The sequence below is a fragment of the Antechinus flavipes genome, chromosome 5 (genome assembly GCF_016432865.1).
Source record: "Antechinus flavipes isolate AdamAnt ecotype Samford, QLD, Australia chromosome 5, AdamAnt_v2, whole genome shotgun sequence".
Lineage (NCBI taxonomy): Eukaryota > Metazoa > Chordata > Mammalia > Dasyuromorphia > Dasyuridae > Antechinus > Antechinus flavipes.
Genome location: NC_067402.1, coordinates 275,811,269 through 275,833,348, shown reverse-complemented (window position 1 = coordinate 275,833,348; position 22,080 = coordinate 275,811,269). Strand labels below are relative to the sequence as shown.

The 22,080-nt window shown below is 37.2% G+C and overlaps 1 protein-coding gene across 2 annotated transcripts in view; it reads left to right on the top strand.

Moving 5' to 3' along the window:
* The window catches only part of WASHC3 (WASH complex subunit 3), a 52,888-nt gene extending 48,611 nt beyond the window's left edge, over window positions 1-4,277 (top strand). For both annotated transcript variants that reach the window (XM_051961078.1, XM_051961077.1), the window contains exon 7: window positions 1,886-4,277. In XM_051961078.1, coding sequence (XP_051817038.1) covers window positions 1,886-1,970 — 85 coding nt within the window. In that variant the 3' untranslated portion in view covers window positions 1,971-4,277. The remainder of the gene's footprint in view (window positions 1-1,885) is intronic.
* Window positions 4,278-22,080: the final 17,803 nt, after the last annotated feature.

The window sequence follows — 22,080 nt, the reverse complement described above, 5'->3', positions numbered from 1 at the left end:
CATGAATTTGTAGTGGACCCAATTTAGAGTTACAGAACTACCTTCAGTTATATCTAGAGCATCTTGGGGGGAATGATCCATGGTCAAGAACTGGCTGAGTATGAAAGGCAGAAGAAGAAGGGGCAAAGGATTTTTGAGGCTCAAAGATGGTGTGTAAGTGAACTCACTAACTGCTGAGTTGGAGGAAGATGAAACCAGAACGGGAGGCGCGGGATCCAGAGAACAGGGAGCTGTGAAAGGCGTGAATGTTGTGACAGGAAGGAAAAATGGTAGTCAGAGGCATGAGGCAGTAAAATAGAAAATTCTCATCAGAAAGGGAAATTTCAGAGCTCAGCGTCACAGAGATGGAACAATTTGGGCTAATGATTAAGCTGAGAGATACAGAGATACCATAGAAGTTGAAGGGACCCATGATCTGGGAGGCCAGGGTGTTAGGAGAAACATTAGCTCAATTTTTGACAATTGTGAATAGAAGTGTAGCAGCTGGGACCAAAGAGAACGCTGTAAGCCAGTCATTAAACGCTTTAAGAAAGGAAGGAAAATTATCTGGACAAAAGAAGAAAGCAGCAAGAAACTGAAGAGGATGATGTCATTGAATGGAGTGAACAGCACAAGAGAAGAAGCTGCTGAGAATGGGTAGCAAAGGGCCAGGGGCAGAGAGCAGTCTGGGAGAGCAAGAGTACTGGCATATCCACCTGGTATAGTGTGCATTCAGTCAGTCAGTAAACCTTTATTAAGCATCTACTGTCTACCAGTCTCTGCCCTCAAGGAGAATCTTACAGCATAAAGGAGGAGACTTGCCTAGAGTCTACCTAGAGCATAAATAGGAAATAATTACCTGCAGAAAGGGAAGAGGGATTGAGAAATGCTTCCTGTAGTAGGTGGGGTTTTAATTAAGTCTTCAAAGAATGCTTTTGCTGGAAAGGAAGGCTTCTAGATAAGGTTTTCTAAAGAAATCCAGGCTCCTGTGAGCTCATCCAAGGAAAGAGGTGAATTTACTGGAGACACTAAGTCTCCAAAACTTTGGAGGGGATCTTGAAGAAACTTTTAGGAAGAAATGAGAATTGGGAGGGTTCCTTTTGACTTTTAAAAGGTGGTAATTGTGTATTAGACCCTTTCCACCCTTGTTGCTGACCCCCTCATTCTGTTCTCCTCTGCCCTTGGAATTTTACTGGCCTGATGAAAATGTATAGACTATGTCATCACAGGGCCAGGCCAAAACAGGGTTCTAAGCCGCCTCAGTTGCTGTTTTCATGACCTTTTGAAAATATCAGAACTGATGAAGCTCCTCTGCAGGAATGCTGATGTCTTTCTAGCACTCCTAGGAAATATCATGGGGTCCCTGTGAACTTTCTTTTCCATGCTCTGCCTTGAGGGTTTTATTTTCCCTTCCCTAATCAGCATCTTTGTTATCCATGGCTCCTTGAGGTTTCTTTGAATTTGCTCTCTATCCTCCAGCCTCTCTCCATCTTTCCTGAACATCCCTCCTTTCCTTCCCTTTTCTGGTACCTCTCCCTCACTTGGAGCCTGCTGGCATCGAGCACTTGCCCTGCCTGCCCCTACAAGCTCCCATCTCTGTCTGCAACCCAGTCTCCATGGCAATAAGAGGCAGAAAGTGCTGAAGCAGCAAACTATGGAAGGACTGGCGAAAGAAAGTCGAATGCGTGGGCTCTAGAGGAATTGCACTTAATCCCTGAGATGCTGGAGGTGCCAGAGAGGACAGCTCTGTGGTGTAGAGGGGGAGACTCCCACAATTAAGCCCGGCAGACTTGGCAGTCTTGGTACTAGAAATATTGTATTTTAAGATGAATTGCATTTACAGTTAGTAAGTTCTTTGCTCAACTGGAAAAAACGTTTTGAAAAATTTTCCCTTTTTCTCTTTCAGGAGGCCAGATGCTCCAGTGCCTGATGGGGAAGGTGAAGCATATGCCAAAGAAAGTTCAGATAGTGAATCTTCTTTTAGTGACTGAACTCCATGTTGACTTTATTGAATTTATATTTCTACATAATATATACCTGCATAGGAAGAAGGATGTTTTTACAGCTTATATGCATTAGACCAGAGGTGAAATCCATTTCAATTATATTGGAGGCTGACAACTTTCAGAGATCACCTCTCCTACCAAATATTTACTAGACTAAGATTTTTCAGCTCTTCATAATGGTTTCTGATCATCAGTTGAGAAAATGTCTAGGAATCATCTTAATTTATGCAAGTTTTCTATAATAACTAACTTGAATTTTTTCTGACCCATAAAAAATTAATAACCAGCTACCACAGACAGCCAAAAATTATTTCTGTGTTTTAAAAACGCAAAGGAATTTTTATTATCCTGGTAGATGAGTCACTTTTGACAGCGTGCATCTTATTACCACGTGGAAATATCTATAACCCCAGTATACTTGAATAAGTAAAAAAAAGTGAATAGCCTGATTAAAATAAAGCATAATGCTAATATAAGCACTAAGCTTTGAAATTTGAATGATGCAATGTAAGTTGAAAGAAAAAACCCATTTATTTTGAGTTTAATAGCAGGTAACATACTTCCTAATTGATTTTATCTAAACAGTGAACTTAGTTAAATTGTTGAGGCTATTTGTACTAAGATTTTTAGCCTGAAAACATTCATATGAATTTACTTCTAAAACATTTACTAAATAATTTTTGGGCTAAAAATATATATATAGTTCAAATTTACCAAATTACCTATGGAGACTTTAAGGGGTAGTTGTAAAGATGGTTCTCTTTCTAAGAGAGCACCTTTCAGCACTTGGTCATTATACATTACCCCGGTCAGAGGTAATGGTCAACGTGGGCCATTTATACAGTGTCCTCTTGAAAGAGTTAGTGAAGCATCTGTTACCTCTTCTGACTAGCTACTCAAAAAGAGCGATTAATTTGCACATATTGTAGGAGCCTCTCAAATTTAGAGATAATCCGTAAATAATGGTGCACAATAGGAAATAACTTAAGAAGTCTCTAAAACATTTGTTACATGGAGAAATTGAGGACATTATTGGATGGTGCTCTTTCCCAGTCATTGAATTGACCTAGATTTACTGTTTTACCCTAGATTTATAGAATTGTTCTATTTCTCCTTCAAGCTGAAACAAGATTTGATGCTAAGCCATACTTAAGACTTCCAGATTTTTTCTATTTAAAAATTTATTTTTTAAAAATCTACCAAAAATGAATCAAGCATTAACAATAAACAAGTCTATATCTTTATAGTATGTTGTAATTATGATATAAATTTTAAATGTTTCCCTTGACACACAACCCGCTGAGTTTGCTCATATCTGTAAGTAGAACATAGCTTCTATTAAAGGATGAATGGTGTCCCTGTGCTCTTATGAAGCATCGCTCAGGCAGCACTGAGTAGTAAAACTACTTTGTTTCTGAGCAGTTTGCTCACAATCACCAGTTCCATCTCCAAGAGTTCAGCTCACAAGGAATGAAAATTCCCAAATCTTAATTTTGTAATGTAGCAAGTGTTACAGTATTGCCAGTGTGGCAGTCATTTAAAAAATTTTATTTAGCCTCTTTTTTCTTAAGTGAGTGACACAGTGATGGCTACCTCAGTCTTTAAAGCTTGGACAGGCCATCTTTTTGTTTTGTTTTGGGGTTTTTTGGCCATTGAAATCTTGGTAATGAGTCCACACACAGTTGGCAACTAATAAATATTGATGAAATTAATTAAATTGACTTTGTATTAATGGTATTTCTCTAGATCTTATTAAACACTTCAAAGTGAACAGCTAAGAAAACTAAAATGTAGCTTGACAAATATCACATCTTACAATTTACTGTAAAACGGGTTCAAAATCCCAGCTCTGTTTCTTACTGTTTTTGTGATTTTGGCCAAGTCCGCTGACTTCTTTGAGCCTCAGTTTGCTCATTCATAAAAGGAAAGAGTTGAACCAGATGATGAGATGATTACTGAGGTAACATTAGCTCTAAATCTTAGGCTTTAGATAGAATACATATTTTTGCTACATGGTTAATCTTATTAGTACATTTTCAGCAATAAGCAATCTTCACAAATAAGAATAAAACTATTTTTAGTACATGGACATCATCTTGCCCAGTTTCCTTGTCTTAACAGGTAAAGCAGTAAATGCCAGGAAAGGTTAACGTTGACTTGCTTAAGAAATTAAAAATAATTTCATTTATGTCAATGAGAAATGCTTACTTTGATCATTATATTCTTATGTATTAAAATACTAGTCCTTTGTAAGAATTTAATAATCTTATTAAACTCGCCTTTTATAAACTACGCATTGATTCCTTTGAGATGAAAAATTGAGTCAAGTTATTTTCAGAATTCTCTTAAGGATAGTCTAACATCTGTTTTACTTCTCTCCTTCACTTCCTCACTTAAACAAAAATTGTGTGATGCCGTGTTGTTGTAGTAACCAATTGTTTCTCCAAAAGCAGTTGTTAAAAACAGGAGTGGACTGCCTGAACACCTTTTGAGGGTTTTTTGCCTCCTTTTTCTTCAGGTGGTAAGAAAGCTTCTGGCAACATTGCTCATTCTTTGCTAAGCTTTCATTCTTTTTTTTTTTTTTTTGGAAATCTCCCTGAAAAGTTTGTCCTGATTAGGTGGACCCTTAAAAAAGAACAAACAAGAAAGGACTTATAATTTCTGTTGTGAAACAGTCAGCTAAGCTGAGATATAAGCCAATACAGTGATTATTAATCAAGGTGACATAACCCATTCCAGGAACATCTTGGAAATTTAAAGAAGAATAAAAACTTGAAAGGCTCTAAAAACATTTAATTACGGTGTGGGTAAGTTCCTTTAGACATTTGATTATGTTGTGGGTAAGTTCCTTTAGAGGTAAATTATCATATTCAGAACTCCTCTGGTAAAATGCTATACCCTATTGAAGGCCTCTAAGAAGGTTGCCCAGTATCCCTTCCTTGTTCCAGTGTTAAATGACCTTTCAGAAATAGTTTAGAATAGAAAGGCATTGTGTTTAATATGAATCCCCTTGTGCTTCAGCTTAAGCCCATTTTTTTTCCTTCCCAGTTGAGGTGGGAAAAAAAAATCCACTACTCCTTTTCCACCACCTAATCTATTGTGGCTCCAGAAAAGTAGAGAAAAAGAGGGTTCATGGATTCAACAACCCCTACTTACATGAGCTGATCCTTCATAGGTATGTGAGCATCTGATCTTTTCATAACTGGATGACAGTGTGTAACCTTACACATTCTTAAGTGCTACAAAGAGATGAGATGATTTCCTCTGTGTTTGATGTAAATTCTAGGGTTTCATTTCTGAAATTTCATCTTGAAATTAATCAAATACATATTGAGGCTTTCTTATGTGAAAAAGAAGTTCTCAGAGAACTCCAAATCTAATAGGAGGAGACAAAATCAAAAATCTTAAAAAATTATGTTTAATTAATAATCTAAACATTAAACAATGGAAGATGAGAAAAAAAATGCTGCGAGATATCTTATCTGCCTCATTGTCAAAGGAATAGTATAGCTAGTGAAGGCTCTGATTTAGGTAAGAGTCTCATTCCTGTAGTCTGGAAAGGTTTTATGGAAGAACTACCCACATTTAATGAAAATGTTTAACAAACTGATGTCCTGAGAAATATTTATGTTCCATGCCCAACAACTCACTGATAATAACTCAAGTGGCTATAAGATTTCTGATCAATTTGTATCCACTGAACAGCTGTGGAATCTGGTACATTTTTTGGATGCATTTTCATGTCTTCTGTATTCCAAATTAATGATCTCTGGCTTAAGTCCAGAGCTATCATGGACAACAAAAAACCTGGAAAGTACCTGAAATGGGCCAGTGCTGGAACATTTGTCTTGTCTTCCATCCTGCTGCCTGTGCTGGAGAATGCCTTTGTGTGGTATCAAGTCCTGACAAATCTTTAAAAGTATCCATTCCTGCCATTTCTTTCACTCTGGCAAAAACCCAAATATCTTTTTAGACCCAAGTCACTTATGATCTTCCCAGCTGCCCCTACTAGGAGCCATCCCTCCTTCCTTTGAACTCACACCACTTTCTTGAATGTCTTACATACTTATGGTTGGGCACACATACCTCCCCAGTTTGCTTTCTCCCAGTGTGTCTAAAAGAATATATTGCGTATTATGGATTGTACATTGAAATCAAGTTCATTAAATTCTATCTCAAGCAGATAACAGGTGTGATTGCACAGTCCCATCACAGCATTGATGCATCCTGGCTCTGATTCATTTCTATTAACATTTTTGATTTAAAAAAAAAAAAAAACTTCCTTTTTACAACATGACAGAAGACAAAATGTACAATACAAGACTCTTAGTTATAAAATAATAGCTTTTGTTCTCTTTTAAAATCAGGTCTGGAATTGAATGAAATGGCTTTTTTTTTAAGTGAAAATTATTTGCTTAGAAAATACATTCCCCCAAACTCTCAAATGGGATGAGGATGTAATACATAATAAGGTCACCAGTCAAACAACAGCATAAATAACTTTTTAATGGGAACACTCCATGATCTATTGTTCTACCAACCACATTCACTTTTTACTTGCTAATGGAAGAAACTGGTATCTCTTTAATAACTTGCTGATAGTCCCCAGTGTCTGCCAACATGTAGGATATATTAGGATTGGAAGAAGGGCCTATATGAAAAAACAGGAAACTCCTTTTAGGTTTTTTTTTTTTTTTCCTTTATTAAGTAGGGCTTTGGGAATACTTATTCAGTCTCACTGTTGAGTCAAAAGTTAAGAAAGCAATCTCTACACCTCCATTTTCTGGTGTGGGGGTTTTTTTCTTCCTTTTTCGAATGTGTAAATAATGTGACCTTTTTATATTATTAGAAGCTTAAGACAAGACCATTAAAGGAGGTATTTCTCATTTCTGCTACCATCATAGTAATTCTAAATCTCCAAAGGTCTGCCTTTAGCTACAGCCTACTCTCTGCAGATAGTAGAAACTGGAGAAAGAAAAGGTTCTCTTCCCTTTGCTTTTGATTTCCTTTAAGTAAAAGAATTTAATTAGTTTCAGCTTTCGAAAATTAGTTGCCAAAACAGCTCAATAAGGTAATGATAATAGTAGCAAAAGCATGGCTTTGGAAAAAGCCAATTTATTAAGTAGAAATCCATTTAATTTGACTTTACAGATGTAAAAGTGCTAAAACATTTTGACCACAGAGATAATAAGGTGTAGGTAGATATAATCTGTAGTTTGGGGATAGAAGGACTGTGTTTAATTTACTTTTCCCTCTTTTTTATTTGTCTTAATCATTTAAGGGCAGAGCTTTCTCATTTTGGCAGCAAGCATTAAGTTGAGAGATTGAGTGGGCCTAAAGTTGCAACATTCACAGCAGAAAAAAATGGACAAATCAAACCCCAAATAAGCTTCTCCTTCTGGAACTGTTTCCCAAGCGGGAACAGCCTGTTCACTAATTGCACAGATGAAGTCATTTGTGTTGTAGTAATAGTGAAAGCTTGACATGAGAATCTTTCTGTTCCATCTTAGTGTGTCTACGATGTAATACTGATGACAGGTATTTAAGAACTGTCTGTCCCCTCCAAAAGGTTCACAGTCTGCTGAGTGCTATCAGAATGTCTCTTTGCACATAGTTAAACAGATCAGAACCACTTTGAAGCTAAGCACACGCTTTGTGTGGTAGGCCATGCTCTGATTCAAACTCTCCCCTTTAGATTTATTTCGTAGTTAATAACAAATGGTTAGTTTCTGAATAATGATCTTCTCATTTATTTGCTCTTTTTCTCTTCCAAAACAGGCATTGTGTTTTGGTTTTCTAAAGGAAGGGCACTGTACTTGAAAACAAATTTTCTTGCTTCCAAATGCATATAACTTCGCAAAACATAGTAAAATACATTACATGATGTCCCAGAGCCCTGTTCAAGTTTATTTTTCGTTGTATAATCAGTTCCATTTGGTTGCGGAATCCTCGAGGCTATTTCATATTCGGTTCAGCACTAGCTAGCACCAAATTTGGTGGTTTGTAAAAGTGGATTGTTGGTGTGAAGAAGGGAGGATTTGTAAAATGAGAGCAATTAAAATCAAGGTCAGTCATACATTCAAACACATCCTTTTCATGAGCTTATAAGAAAAAGTGAATAGCCCTTGAATCCAGGAATGCCCTGTCTTTCAGAACAGTTCCAATTTGAAAGGAAAATGATCTTTCAACTGCTCTGGTTTTTTAAGAATTCTCAGTCTTTATTTGATGTTCTAAAAAAGAGGGGCCGGCTCCAAGCTCATTCTGGAAGAGGGATATTTTGTAATATTCTCCTCTTTTGAAAAGGGTTCCATCTTATCTGGGCATGTCAGAATGCATATTCCTCTAAAATCAGGCATATTATAATGGGCTCTCCTCCATTCCCCCCACTTAATGGCCCCAAATAATGGAACTTTTTATTTTTTGTTTTATTGATTTTTATAATATGCAAACCGTGCGGGACAGGCCATTAAAATAAGCCTTCAGTTTCAGTCATCACCATAGAAACAATGGAATGTAGATAAACAATCCCAGGCAATAGCTGAGCAAACTTTAACCTGTTTATTACAGTTATTTTTTTCCCCTCTCTGCAAGTAGAAAGTGTTGGCAAGGTATCGACTGGGAAATATTTCAAAAAATAGAGAAAATAGAGCCGCTCCGTCCCTTTTTGAGATAAAAACCCTGGACTCTCCATTGGTTCATGCACAGTAGAGAAAAATCTTAAATGCCTCCCCCAACTCATCAATGGCCCCATTTACACTGTCTCCTGATCTTATAAGATACATAAATCTCCCCTCCTTAAAGAATGAATGGCTTAGAGCCTGCAAAAAAACTATATTGTAATGTGTTCAAGGTTAGAATTTTGGTCAAGGCCCCCAGCTGTTCCAAGCCTATATAAGGAAGGGATAAGGACTGGATTTGTGATTTCATGGTTGCAGAGAACCCAAAAGTATAGTCAGCGCCTTTTCTGCAACGGACGTCCTCACAGGACCTGGGGCCCGACTTGATCAAGACCACATAGTCGGTCAGAACTTGGACGTGGGTTGTCCCAATTTCAAGGTCAGTTCTCCGTGCACTTCATTAGTTTGCAGTTGAAATTCCCCAAAGGAGTAGTGTCTTGCTGGACCACAGAAGTGTTAAACTATGGGCTCAAGCCAGAGAGAGCCAGTCCTTGGACCACAGAACCTGAAAGATAGAAGGGGTTTCAAGAACATGTAGTTTGTCCTCTTAAAGATCATGAAACTGCAATCTAGAGAGGAGTGACTTCTGGGAAGGGCTGGAGCTCTGATCTCTCCTGATCCCCTGCCTACAGGCCAGATACTTTCTCTGCCATAAATCATACACACACATACACTGAAGCTTCCAGTCCCAGCATCATCCCATTCACCTTCCTCTGCATGTGTCCCAGAATGCTTTTCCTAAAACGTTCCCAAAACTGGACCAAACCTCTCAGCTATAGTTCAATCAAGACACAAGATAGGATAGTAGCTTACTTCATCCTAGACACCATATTTCTACATTTTGTCAGAAGAGTCTATTTTGGTATCTCTTGACATCATACAATGAGCAATTGCCTAAACTTTCCATAAAAATATTTCAGGATGAAGAGGAAAGAATCACACAGAATGAGAAGAAATGAGTGGGGTTACCATCTATCTTCAAGGTGCCATCCTCCAGGGAATCACAAATTCATAGAGAGCTATAAATCTATATATTTTTATCTGAATATTCCCCTCCCATGGGGTCCCTCCAATGATCCATAGTGATCTTAACACCATCATCAACCAATGCTGAAGCTATGACCATATCTCTAGTTGAAATCCCTCTCAAGCTGAATTTCCAACTGAAAAAGAGGTACTGAATACTATTAGGCTCGTCTCTTAATGGCAAAGCACTCCAACAGGTATCTACAAGGCAAGAAGTCCACACTGCTCATACAAAAGCTGGCTAAAGTCTTCTGGGTTTTATGGTAAGATGACATCATCCCCCAGGAGATCAAGATGACCTCCACTGTCCATCTCTTTAAAGAAAAAGGAAATAGGTTGTTCCTGAGACAATCACAGAACGCTCTCTCTCTCTCATTGCTGGTAAGATTCTTGCCCAAGTCTTCCTTAATTGGTTGCTCCTCCTGGAAGATGGCCATCAGAGCCAGTGTGACTTCAGAAAGGGCTGAGGAATGAGTAACATGGGGTTTGCTGCCTGACGATTCCAGGGGAAATGCCAGGAGCAGAACAGAGCTCTGTACACAGGGTGCATTGACCTGCCCAAAGCTTTCGAAGCTGTCAGTTGTAAGGGCTTGTGGAAGATCCCAGCAAAGTTTGGTTGCCCAGAGAAGATCATCAGCCTTGCAAGTTTCCTGTTGACATACTTTCATAGGTTCTGGACAAACAATGATGCTCCCGTGCCTTTCCAGTCACCGATGGAGGAAAGCAGGGCTGTGTGCTTGCTCCCATGCTTTGTCAGCATGATGTTTCCCGTGATGTTGTCAAGTGCCTTCAACTAGGACAAAAAATGGCATCAAGGTCAACTGACACACTGATGACAGACTAACCTTTTCAAAAAATAGAGAAAATAGAGCTGCTCCATCCAGCCTTCTCAAGGCTGCAAGCTAAGACTAAAAGGTTGATGATTGCGTACTTAGTGCAGCCTCCGAGGTGAGGTACAACAAAGTGTGCATCAGTTCTCGACCTATTGTATTAGCTTTGATCTGGCAGCCCATACCGAGAAAGTAGAGATTCTACCTTAGGGAGCACCATACCGTCCATTTGTCCAGCAAATGGAGACATTTTGAAGGCTACGGATAAGTGCATTCACCTTGGCGGTGTATTCCCAGTGTGTCCACATGGAGGATGAGGTTGATGTGCACACGGAGCTAGCTCTGCATGTGGGAAACTCCAAAAGAAAGTGTGGGAAGGAAGTGGAATTAGGTCACATACCAAACTGACGCTCTGCAAAGCTGCCATGCTGACTTCAGTGTTGTACGTCTGTGAAACCTAGAGAGTTTGTCAGCATCGTGCCAGAAAGTCGAGCTGCTTCCATCAGAATTGTCTTAGAAAGGCGCCCAAGATAACCTGGCAAGATAAGATCCCGGAGACTGAAGCCCTCAAGCCAAAGGGAACCCGGCATTCACATTCTACTGCAGAGAGCCACATGGCCCAAATACCACTTCCCTGGAAGACCATTTGATGGAGAACTCATGCAAGAAAAGCATTCGAGACCGTGCTTGTAAGATGTGGGAAGCCCTGGCACAGAACTGTCCAGCATGGCGTGCCCACCCCATGAGCAAAGCAGAATCCCAGTAGCACAAAGGGAACACGAGATGCACAAATCTAGAGAAACCTCCATTCCCTGTGCCTGACCTGTGGTGGAGCCTTTGGAGCTCAGGATGAACTGATTAGCCACAAGGGAACACTCTGTACCTGCACCCCAACCTCAAAAACCTCTTTGAGTAAGACAAAGAACCAGTGGCTACCAAGGAGCCAAGACTCTTGCCTCTTCCCTAAACTTCTGTCTCTCCACAGGGACCGGCAGGACTTTATTTGTGAGCTCTAGAGAAAGGGGAGTTGTAATACCAGCAGCCTCCAGAAAAACCAGAAGGCTTGGAATGATTTCAGCTCTCAGTCTTTATTCATAGACTAGGTTGCGATGTACCTTTCATTTTCTTCTTATTGTTTTGTCTCTCCAGGAGTTCTTCAATTGAGGTATCCAGACTTGTTTTTAATATATTTTGATAACTTTCAGGATAATTGATTTTTTATAACCCTGTTTTATTTTATGCATTGAAAAACATAATTCTGAGAAAGGGGTTAGGATCCAAGACAATAAAAAAAAAAAAATAAGGACCTTTGCCCTAGTTTTTCTCCTTGTTAGAGGATCTGCATAATTTTGAAAATTGAAAGGTGAAAATGACACAATTTTGTGTTATAAATCTTAGTTCAAGGATCTTAGTTAAGGGTTACTGTCTCAAACACAGCCTTGACTGGTGTAATTTAATGATAAAAATATGATTCCATATGATTATTTTTTTGTAGAACCGAGTAGGGTCTTATCCTTTTTTTATTATTATTAAACCTTTTTATTTACAAAACATATGTATGGGTAATTTTTCAACATTGGCCCTTGTAAAACCTTCTGTTTCAAATTTTCCCCTCCTTCCCCCCATTCCCTCCCCTCAGTGGCAGGTAATCTAATACATGTTAAAATATATGTTAAATCCAATATATGTATACAGATTTATACAGTTATCTAGCTGCACAAGAAAAATCATTCTATATGATTTTGAAAGATTTTTTTTTGTTTTGTTTTGTTTTGTTTTTTTTTGGTGTGTGTGTGTTTTTGCAAATAGTTGTGAGAGAAAATTGCTATTGCTATGAGCAAGTCTCAGTCATTAGACACTGGTCACTGGTATTCATATCTCTCTGATATATTATTTTCCAACTGACAAGAGAAACTAATACACACTTAAATGTTCAATGGATAATTGCTCAATCGGAAGGATAAGTGACTTTCATTGTAATATAGCTGTAGAGGAAGGGGGATTGACATAATTCCTGCCTCAGACACTTCTAGGCCATGTGATTCTGGACTTCACCTCTCTGCCTCAGTTTCTTCATCTGTAAAATGAGATTGATAATACCTACTAGGTAGGATTGCTGTGAGGATCAAATGAGATAATATATGCAAACCCTAAAGCAGCATAGAAATTATTATTGATTGAATTACCAATAAGATGATGGAGGATTTTGAGTACAAGAGTGACATGAATAGATCTGTGTATAGGGAGCTTATTGACCCATTGTATATAATAACCATGAATATTTGCACAGTAGAATAGAAAAAAAGGGAGAGAGTCTTATGAGTGAACACATTGAAAGGAGTGATAAGTGCCAATACCTGACAGCAAAAGAGGAGACAGAGCAACTATCAAAATAAGATAGAATAAGAACAAAAGCAAAGCAGTCTGGGATAAATTGCTTCAAATACCTCCATACACCCTGAAGACATTAGAGCACCAGGCTATGGTTTATTCTTGGATCAGTGACCCTTAGTCATCTAGAACAGCTTAAATGATGTTTATATACACTGTGTTAGAGGGCATGGGAATGCTTAAAAAATTGTAGAAAGAGTTCGATCCCACTTGGTTACATAGAACAACCTGTTCCTTGGTTCTGAATAACTTGAGATTTGACCGTTCTTCCTTAAACTACTTTACCTGAGGGAACGTTTAAGAAAAGTGCTCAAGAACTTTGTATGGGCCTTCTGATTTTATATATTTACATCTCTCTATATATACCTATACTTTATAATATATGCAAGTCCAATATTCTTATTTTAGATATTTATGCCCCTATTTATATGCCTATATATACTAAAACTATATCTTCTCTCTCTCTCTCTCTCTTTCTTTCTTTCTCTCTCTCTCTCTCTCTCTCTCTGTATACATATATATAAAACTATACTGTAAACTATATATATATTATACCAGGACTTCCTTTTTCCACTCAGGACCTCTTTTTGCCTGAGAAATTTTTACACCATCCTGAGTATATAGGTTATAAAATAGGAATGCAATCAAACATTCACTGCTAATAAATCATGATTTTGCAACCTCCACATTCAGTTACATGACCCTGTATGGGGTCACAATCCTTGCACTGTATTATATATGGAGAGAAATGGATCTATGTTGACTCTTTTTATGTGATTTTTGCATTTTCTATGTAATAGAATATAGGGTCCCTGATAACATGGGACTTCTAGTGAGGTAATCCCAAGACTGCAAGCTGGCAAAAAAAAAAAAAAAAAAAGTCCCCTTTTCTTTGATTGAAGATTGGATTCTAAGATTCAGCCATTCATGAAATTTACCTTCTACTATACGAGCTGAGGACCAGGAATTCTACTCCTGGGCTATATAGCTAAAATTACCTGTGGTTCTCATGTAGCAAGCTACTCCTGAATTGGGATACAAATTACAGGTAGAGCTACCAATTGTCCCAGTCCATTGTCATATTTTTAATTCTGCTGCACTCTATCCTATTCCACAAAGCGGGGTTTGGGGGAGGGAAAAGGCTGAATATGCAATTGAAAACTTCCTTTTATCCGACCCCCACAAAACAGCGGCTTCTCCCTTAACTATCTGAGCCAATAAATTCATTCTTTAATTACTAAAACCCGTTCTCCCTGAGGTGCCAAAGGTCAGGCCTCTTCCCCACATAGGAAGAAGACCATCAAACTTCCCTATAAAATCTACCACTCTGAAAGCTCATCAGATCAATCAGGGAACTCCCTCAACACTCCCTTACAGCGTTAAACCAAGGGTCCTTGTCAAATAAATTCGCTACATCTGATAAAAGTAAAATCATGTATTTTTCCAAATAAACCCACCCTGAGTCGGCCGAGTGCCTTTCTGCCTGGTAGATCATACTTTTTTTACAAATTAAAAACAAACCACAAAACCCCAGATTGCTCAGTCATTCTATTGGAGACATGCTCATTATTAATCCAATACACGTACATGCCCTGTTAAATTGGCTGCTTCATCTCATTGAGAGCCAATTTCTGGTTCACATGACAACGAAAATCGCAAGCTTTAATTTATTAATACATTTCTTTGGCAGAACCCCAGGCCTCTCAGTGGCAAAATATGGAGAAGGAAAAGGATATTGGTCTCCAAAGACCAGAGCCTGAATTTGAAAATAAACTGATGTTGTTCTTTAAAAGATCAAACTTAATCATACCTAAGGAGGCCTAGCTGTGGATGTGTAAAGCTATTTAAACAAGAGAAAAGCCACCAGTGAGGCAGAGACAAAATAAATCTCCAATATAGTGTTTGCTTAGGACTTTCCGTACAGAGTCTATTCCTAAAGGTCACTCAGTTCTGGTGGTTTCGGGATGGATGTTTTGCTAAGCTCCCCTCTGCCCCCTACTCCAGTTCAAACAATTCCTGATCCAGGCACGGGATGCTTCTGTCCCTATTAAAACAAGGAGACCCTTTGGGCTTATTTACTTATTTTTGTAAAATCACCGAATAATCCCATAATGTGTTCATGAGAAGAATAAATGATTTGCAAAACACAACAGGCTTTGAGGCAGTATGTCTTCAGGTCAATCCCATAAAGAGAAGTTTCCTGGCAGAGTGAAAAGACCCCCCCTCCCAGACCTGTAGTCAGAAAGCTCCAGGTTCTGCCAGGTACTAGCGATTAACTTTGGACAACTTGAATTCCATTAAATAACGTATTACCTCTAAGAAAGAAACTACTAGGTGGTGCAATGGAGAGAGTGCCAGGTCTAGAATCAAGAAGACCTAAATTCAAATTCAACCTCAGATACTTCCTACCTGTATGACTCTAGGCAAATCACATCATCCTGGGTGCCTCAGTTTCCTCATCTGTAAAATGAGCTGGAAAAGGAAATGGCAAACCAATCCAGTGTCTTTGCTAAGAAAACCCCAAATGGGGTCATAAAGAATTGAACACAACTGAAAAACAACAATCTGATCCACCCCCTACCTCCCAACTTTATAGTCTAGCTGTATTGGTTTATTTATTCTTCCTCACAAACAGCACTTCATCTTTCATCTTACACTTTTGTACTGGGGATCTCTCACACTCAGCATGTTCTTTCTTGGAATCCCTGCTTTTCAATATGATTCAGCTCAAATGCAGCCTTCTACAGGGAACCTTTCCTGGTCCCCTTAATGATTAGTGCCTCCTCCCCTAAGGTCACTTATATATATGTATGTATGTATGTATGTTATACTTTATATACAAGTTGTCATCCCCTTTAGGATGCAAGCTTCTTGGGACAAGGACTGGTTTTTTTTATTTGTTTTTTGTAACCCTGCTGTTGAGCACAGTACCTGACATAGAGTAAGTACTTAATAAGTCAGTTAACAAATATGGATTAATGGTACATGAAAATAATTGAATATTATTGTTCTATAAAAAAATGATGAACGAGCTGATTTTAGAAAAGCCTGGAAAGATTTAGGTGAACTGATGCTGAGTGAAACAAGCAGAACCAGTAATACACTGTACAAAATAATAGCAAAATTGTGTAATGATCAATTATGAAAGCTTTGGTTCAAAGCAATCCCAATAGACTTTGGGCAGAAAATATCATGTCCATCCAGAAAAAGAACTGAGACTGAATGTAAATCAACACATGCTATATTCATTTCTTTTTTCTCTTTTTTATCTCTCCTATGGTTTTTCTCATTTGCTCTGATTTTTCTCTCCCAACATAATTCATAAAACAATGTATATTTAAAATAAACTAAAAAAAAATAATTCAAGCATCAATGAAGCACTTACTGTGTGCTAGGAACTATGATAAGCTCTAAAGATACAAAGAAAGGCAAAAATAGTCCCTGCCCTCAAAGGATTCTGAGTGAAATAAGAAGAGAACTACTTAAACAATCTAGGGATAAGATAAATTAGAATCCCTCAGAAGATGGAAGCATGAAGGGAATCAAGAAAGGTTTCTTGAAGATAGTAGGATTTTAGCTGAATCTTGAAGAGAGCCACAAAAGCTGCAAGACAGAAGGAAGGAATGAGAGCATTCCAGGTGTGGGAGACTGCCAATAAAATAGCACATCCATCTCAAGATGTGGAATCATATTTAAGGAACATCCAAGAGGTCAGCTTTATTGAAGAGGTGTAAAGGAAGAAGACTAGAACAAAAGGACTTTGACTGCCAGAGGGTTTTATATGTGATCCCCAATCAGCATTTGTCCATTGATTTATAAGCATTTGACATGTACTATGATAGATGATAGATATGGAAAATTAAAATGGAAGACAGTCTCTGCCATGAAGGTAGATCTCGTCTTTTGGGGATACAACAAATCAACTGCTAACTAACTAAATATATATATATAATGATTTGAAGAGGAGGAGAAATTTGGGGAAGGAATTTAAAGAAAATATCTTAAAGGAGCTGCCCCCTGAGCCGAGTCTAAAAGTAGAAGTCAGGAAGGAATGCATTTGCAAAGATCCATAGAAGGAATATTAAACAGGAAATGACCAATGGGTCAGACCGACGTGCCTGTTGAGTGTGTGAAAGAAAGTAATGTTGATGATAAATGTGGAAATATGTATAGAAGAATTGCACATGTTTAACATATATTGGATTACTTGCTGTCGAGGGAAGGAAGTAGGGCAGAAGGAAGGGAGAAAAATGTGGAACACAAGGTTTTGCAAGAATGAATGTTGAAAACTATCTTTACATATATTTTGAAAATAAAAATCTGTTATTAAAAATAAATGAATAAAATAAAATGGGGGGAGAAAGTAATATTGCATGAGTTAAAGAAAATAATATGTATTAAGTCTAGAAGGGTAGCTGTGAGTCAGATTTAGGAGGGCTTTAAATGACAAGTTTTGAAGAGTTTGTGTTTACTTAAAAAAAAAAAAAAAAAGGTTACTTGAGCAAGAGACTCATGCTACCACCCAAATCCTCAGTTACTACCTTAGTTTAGTAGATTAGTGTTGGTGGTGGCTATTGCCCTTTGTTCTGGAAGAGGACCAAAATGGTATCACTATGTTAGAGTCGAGTGTATCCAATCGTGGCTGATCAGACCAGTCTGACACAAATAATTCCCGTGAACATTTGGGGTGCCTTCCCTAATTTTGCAGTTTGTCATATTTTTGTACTTCACAAGTTTATGCTGATGATGAGATGATATGCAAATGTGAAGTCATCATATACATGTAAACTTACCAAATTTGAGATAGAAAAGTTCCTGGAGATTCTTGAATTAATCCAACACGACAGATGAGAAAACCAAAGTCAAGGATACAAAGAAGAAAAGTGATTTGTCAAAATAAACAAGGCTGAGATTAGAACCCACTTCTTCAGGCTGTTAGCCCACTACAACACATTATTCCCTTAGTTATTATTAAATTCATCAACTTGTTATCGTTTGTCTTCATTCTCAAAGACCATGACATCAGATTGCTGCATAGAAAATATCCTATATTGTTCCAAGTTTTGGCAGGTGTTGGGGAGATGAAATGAACAAAAACACTAGACTACAGACAATGATAAATTATATCTTGCTGGTAAAATATACAAAATCAGCCTCAAAGACAAAGCTCATCTAGTACTGAAATAAAAACCAAAAATATCAGCAATGGAATGATTCTTATCATTTTGGAAACATGTATGAAATCATAGAATAAAAGTCACCATAATGTCCATGCCCTTTGACACAATGTTCTTGCTATTAAGCTTATGCCCTGAGGTAATTATAATAATAAGAAAGGCCCAATCTGTACAAAAGTATTTCACTGGAAACAATGTGCTCAATAACGGGCAATAACTTCTAGGCAGTTAGATAGCACAGAGAATAAAATGTAGTTTGAATCAGGAAAACCCTCGTTCACTACCCCAACTGTCTAACTCTGGGAAAATTTGTGCCTTGTTTCCTCATTGGCAAAATGGGAATAATTTCATGATTTCTTAGTGATGGACTGATTACAATACCTTCCCTGGATTCCTGTGACTCGTTCTCCTAAACTTTGAAACTCCTAAGGTCAAAAACACTACTCCCCCCCGTAACCTAAATGAAAAAGTCAAGAACCCAGAAGATGTTTTTTCTGGATTCCAATAATCACAGATACCTGTATGATAGTCAGAGAAAATGTTCTGCATTTGCCTACCTCTCCATAGCAATACTATTTGTCCCAGATTTCATCAAATCATTTTAAGTACATCTAGATTTATCATTCGTTGATATCACAAGTCACTTCAAATTACAACATGAAAATGTGGTAAACTCTCAGTCTGTAAGCTATTTTCTTGGAATATCTGATGAATAATGTTTTGACTAGCCAAGAAGATGGGTGAGGACATTCATTCACTCTTTAAACCTCAGCAGTTATACAGGATACACAGTAATGTAAGTGGTTAAGTGAATAATAATATTTCAAATTTTGATAGCCATTTGGCTCTGTACAGTTCAGTCTTTTAAATCATATTTTTCTTGTGAAAAGAACCATAAGTAATGTGTTCCTACCTCTTTCTTAAGCCATGAGAGATATGAAATTTGACAGGAGTGGTGAATTTGATAATAAAGAACATGGAGAAATAGTTCCTAGACCTGAATCAAAAAAGATGGTGCTTGGAATTTACAAAAAAATCTTCACATACACAAATTGGACAATAAACAAATATGTAAGTCTTTCTTCTCTCCTCATTCCTCTAAATCTTATTGATAAATCAGTATATCTCAAATAGCCCTATGAATTTTGCAATATATTTCAATCACATTATTTTTATAGCAAGAGCCCTGAAAAAAAATGTTTGAGTCCCTTAGGGGCATTTCCGGTAGTAGATATCAGGGGCATGATGTTATAGATAGGAATGTACTGATCCCAACAGAAATATTAAGCAAGTATGGAGAATTCTTCCCAAGAAAGGAAAATCACTAAAAAAGACAGACTTGACATAAAGAGTTTTGCTGTGTTTTTTTGATATGGGTCTGAGAGAAATCACTGAGAGCTATAAAAACTCTTTTTTAGGGGGGGGACCCTAAAAGCTAAGATTCAGTGGAAAAGTCATAAATGATAATAGCATCTCAGTGGATAATGCAACCTAGTAGATGATATCAGCAACTTCAAGCTCCGTGGAGGAAGCAGCCCAGCAAATGACATCAGCAGCTCTTCAAGGAAGTAGCCAGAGGGGAGGAGAAGTGCCCTTTCATGGATACAAGCCTAGAATGTGAACTCTGCAAGATTTTGCACCACTGGATACGTGAGGACAGATTTTTCTCTCAGTTATTTATCTTGCATTCTGTTTTAAGAACATGCCCTTTGCTTTATTTATCTCTGTCTTTTGTTTTATTCCGACTTGGATCAGGTGACTTAATTGAAGTTTCTGAGCTATGGATTGAGATAGAAGACCTTATGAATACCATGAATGAAGGAGTAGCCAAAAGGGGCACTTATTATGGGACCTTAATTTTTATGGCATTTTGTTTTCTTTTTGACTTTGTTTTTGTTTTTTTTTTTCAATTGTGTTTATTCAATGGGTTTGGGGGGAATAAATTTTTTTACAATTTTCATGTAAGAAAGGGTAGATGATGTATTCTTTCTTTTTGACTGGGATGCTTTCTTATTTTTCTTCTTAAGAAAAAAGAGAAAATGTTTTATTTCTAGCTTTTGTTTTCCACTTATTTCTAGATGAGGATTCCATCCCATGCCCAACCAAATGATTCCTCTCTTATAACAACAAATTTTTATGAACCCGACTAATTTAGCAAATGGCAGCTGTGTCACCTACTAGTTATGTGATCATATATAAATCATTTTTCTGCACCTCATTTTCTTAATTTGTAAAATGAGAAGGGTGGACTAGATGATTTCTAAGGTTATTTCCAGTTACAAATTTAAAATTCTGCAGCACCCAATCTGAGACCACTTTTCCAACTCTAACTTTGTGATTGATTTGGTTCCCTGAAACAACTGACTACTTTTTCCCTCAGATTCTAAAATGAACCTTGTGGGTTGGGATTATATGTGTGTGTGTGTGTGTGTGTGTGTGTGTGTGTGTGTGTGTGTATGCACTCATACACACACACATATATAGTATATATATAAAGTATAAATAAAATTTATATTATTTACATATTTAAACACATATATACATATGTGTATGGGTGTATATGTGTGTATGTATATATATATACATATATAATATGCATCTATATGTACATATCACAGTTGTTCATAAGCCACAGCAGAGTCTTTATTGATGACCACTTTACCTGACAGACTTAATTAGTTTTTACAAAGAGCTATTTATGATACAAATATAGTTAGGGACAGTTGTTACCATTACCTCCAAACCAAAGCCATGTGGTTCCCTTGTATACACATTCCCTTAAAAGGAAAATACATGAACAAAGTTCATGTAGCCAAAGGATAAACTCTCACAGTTCTTGATTATTGGAAATCTTCTTGATCACTGGAAGTCATTTGTGGAATCCTCATGAAATTCCTCTAAGGTTTAACTCTTTGTGGGGTTCTAAAGGTCAGTGTCTTGGCAGAATACTGAACTTACCTGTCTTCCAAGTGTCTAGTCCAAGGAGCCTTAACATTTTTTTATCATGGACTCCTTTAACCATTTGGTAAAGCCTATTGACATCTTCTTGAAATGTTTTTAAATGAATAAAATAAAATAGTAATATAAGGAAACTAATTATATTAAAGTTCAGTTATCAAAATATTTTTATTGATTTTTGTTACATTTTGAGTTCTAAGTTATCTACCTCTCTCCCTTCCCCACATTAGAGAAGGTCATCATTTGACTAATGTATGTACAATACAAACTTCCATATATCAGTTCTTTTTCTGAAGGTGAATAGTATTTCCCTTCACAAATCCTTTGTAGTTGATTTGAATGATTATATTATTCAGAATAGCTTAGTCCTTAACCATCTCTCTTCAAATAATACAAAATACTGTCTACAACATTCTCTTAGTTCTGTTCATTTCACTTTTTATGATTTCATGCAAGTTTTTTCATGTTTTTCTAAAACCAATCCGTTCATCATTTTGTACAGAACAGTTTTCCATCACAAGCTCATACCAAAATTTGTTCAGCCATTCCTCAGTTAATAGACATCCCCTTAATTTCTAATTCTTTGACATTACAAATAGCTGCTATAAATATTTTTGAATGTGTGGGTTGTTTTCTCTTGATAACCTTGGGAAACAGACTTAATAGTTGTATTGCTGGGTCAAAGGGTATGCACAATTTTATAATTCTGGACATAATTCCAAGTTGCTCTCCAAAATGACTGGGTCAGTTCACAATTCCACCAACAGTATATCAGTGTTCCAATTTTTCTATATCCTATACAAAATGCGTCATTTTCTTCTATCATTTTAGCCGATCTGATAAGTGTGAGAGGTATCTCAGAATAGCTTTAATTTTCATTTCTCTAATCAATAATGACCTAAAACATTTTTCAGATATCAAGATAATTTTTTTTAAAATCATGGACTCTCTCCCCATAATCCTGTGATCCAATAATCTCATTACCAAAAGGTGAAAGTTACTTATTTATCTCCTCTCCTGAGTCAAGATACCTCAT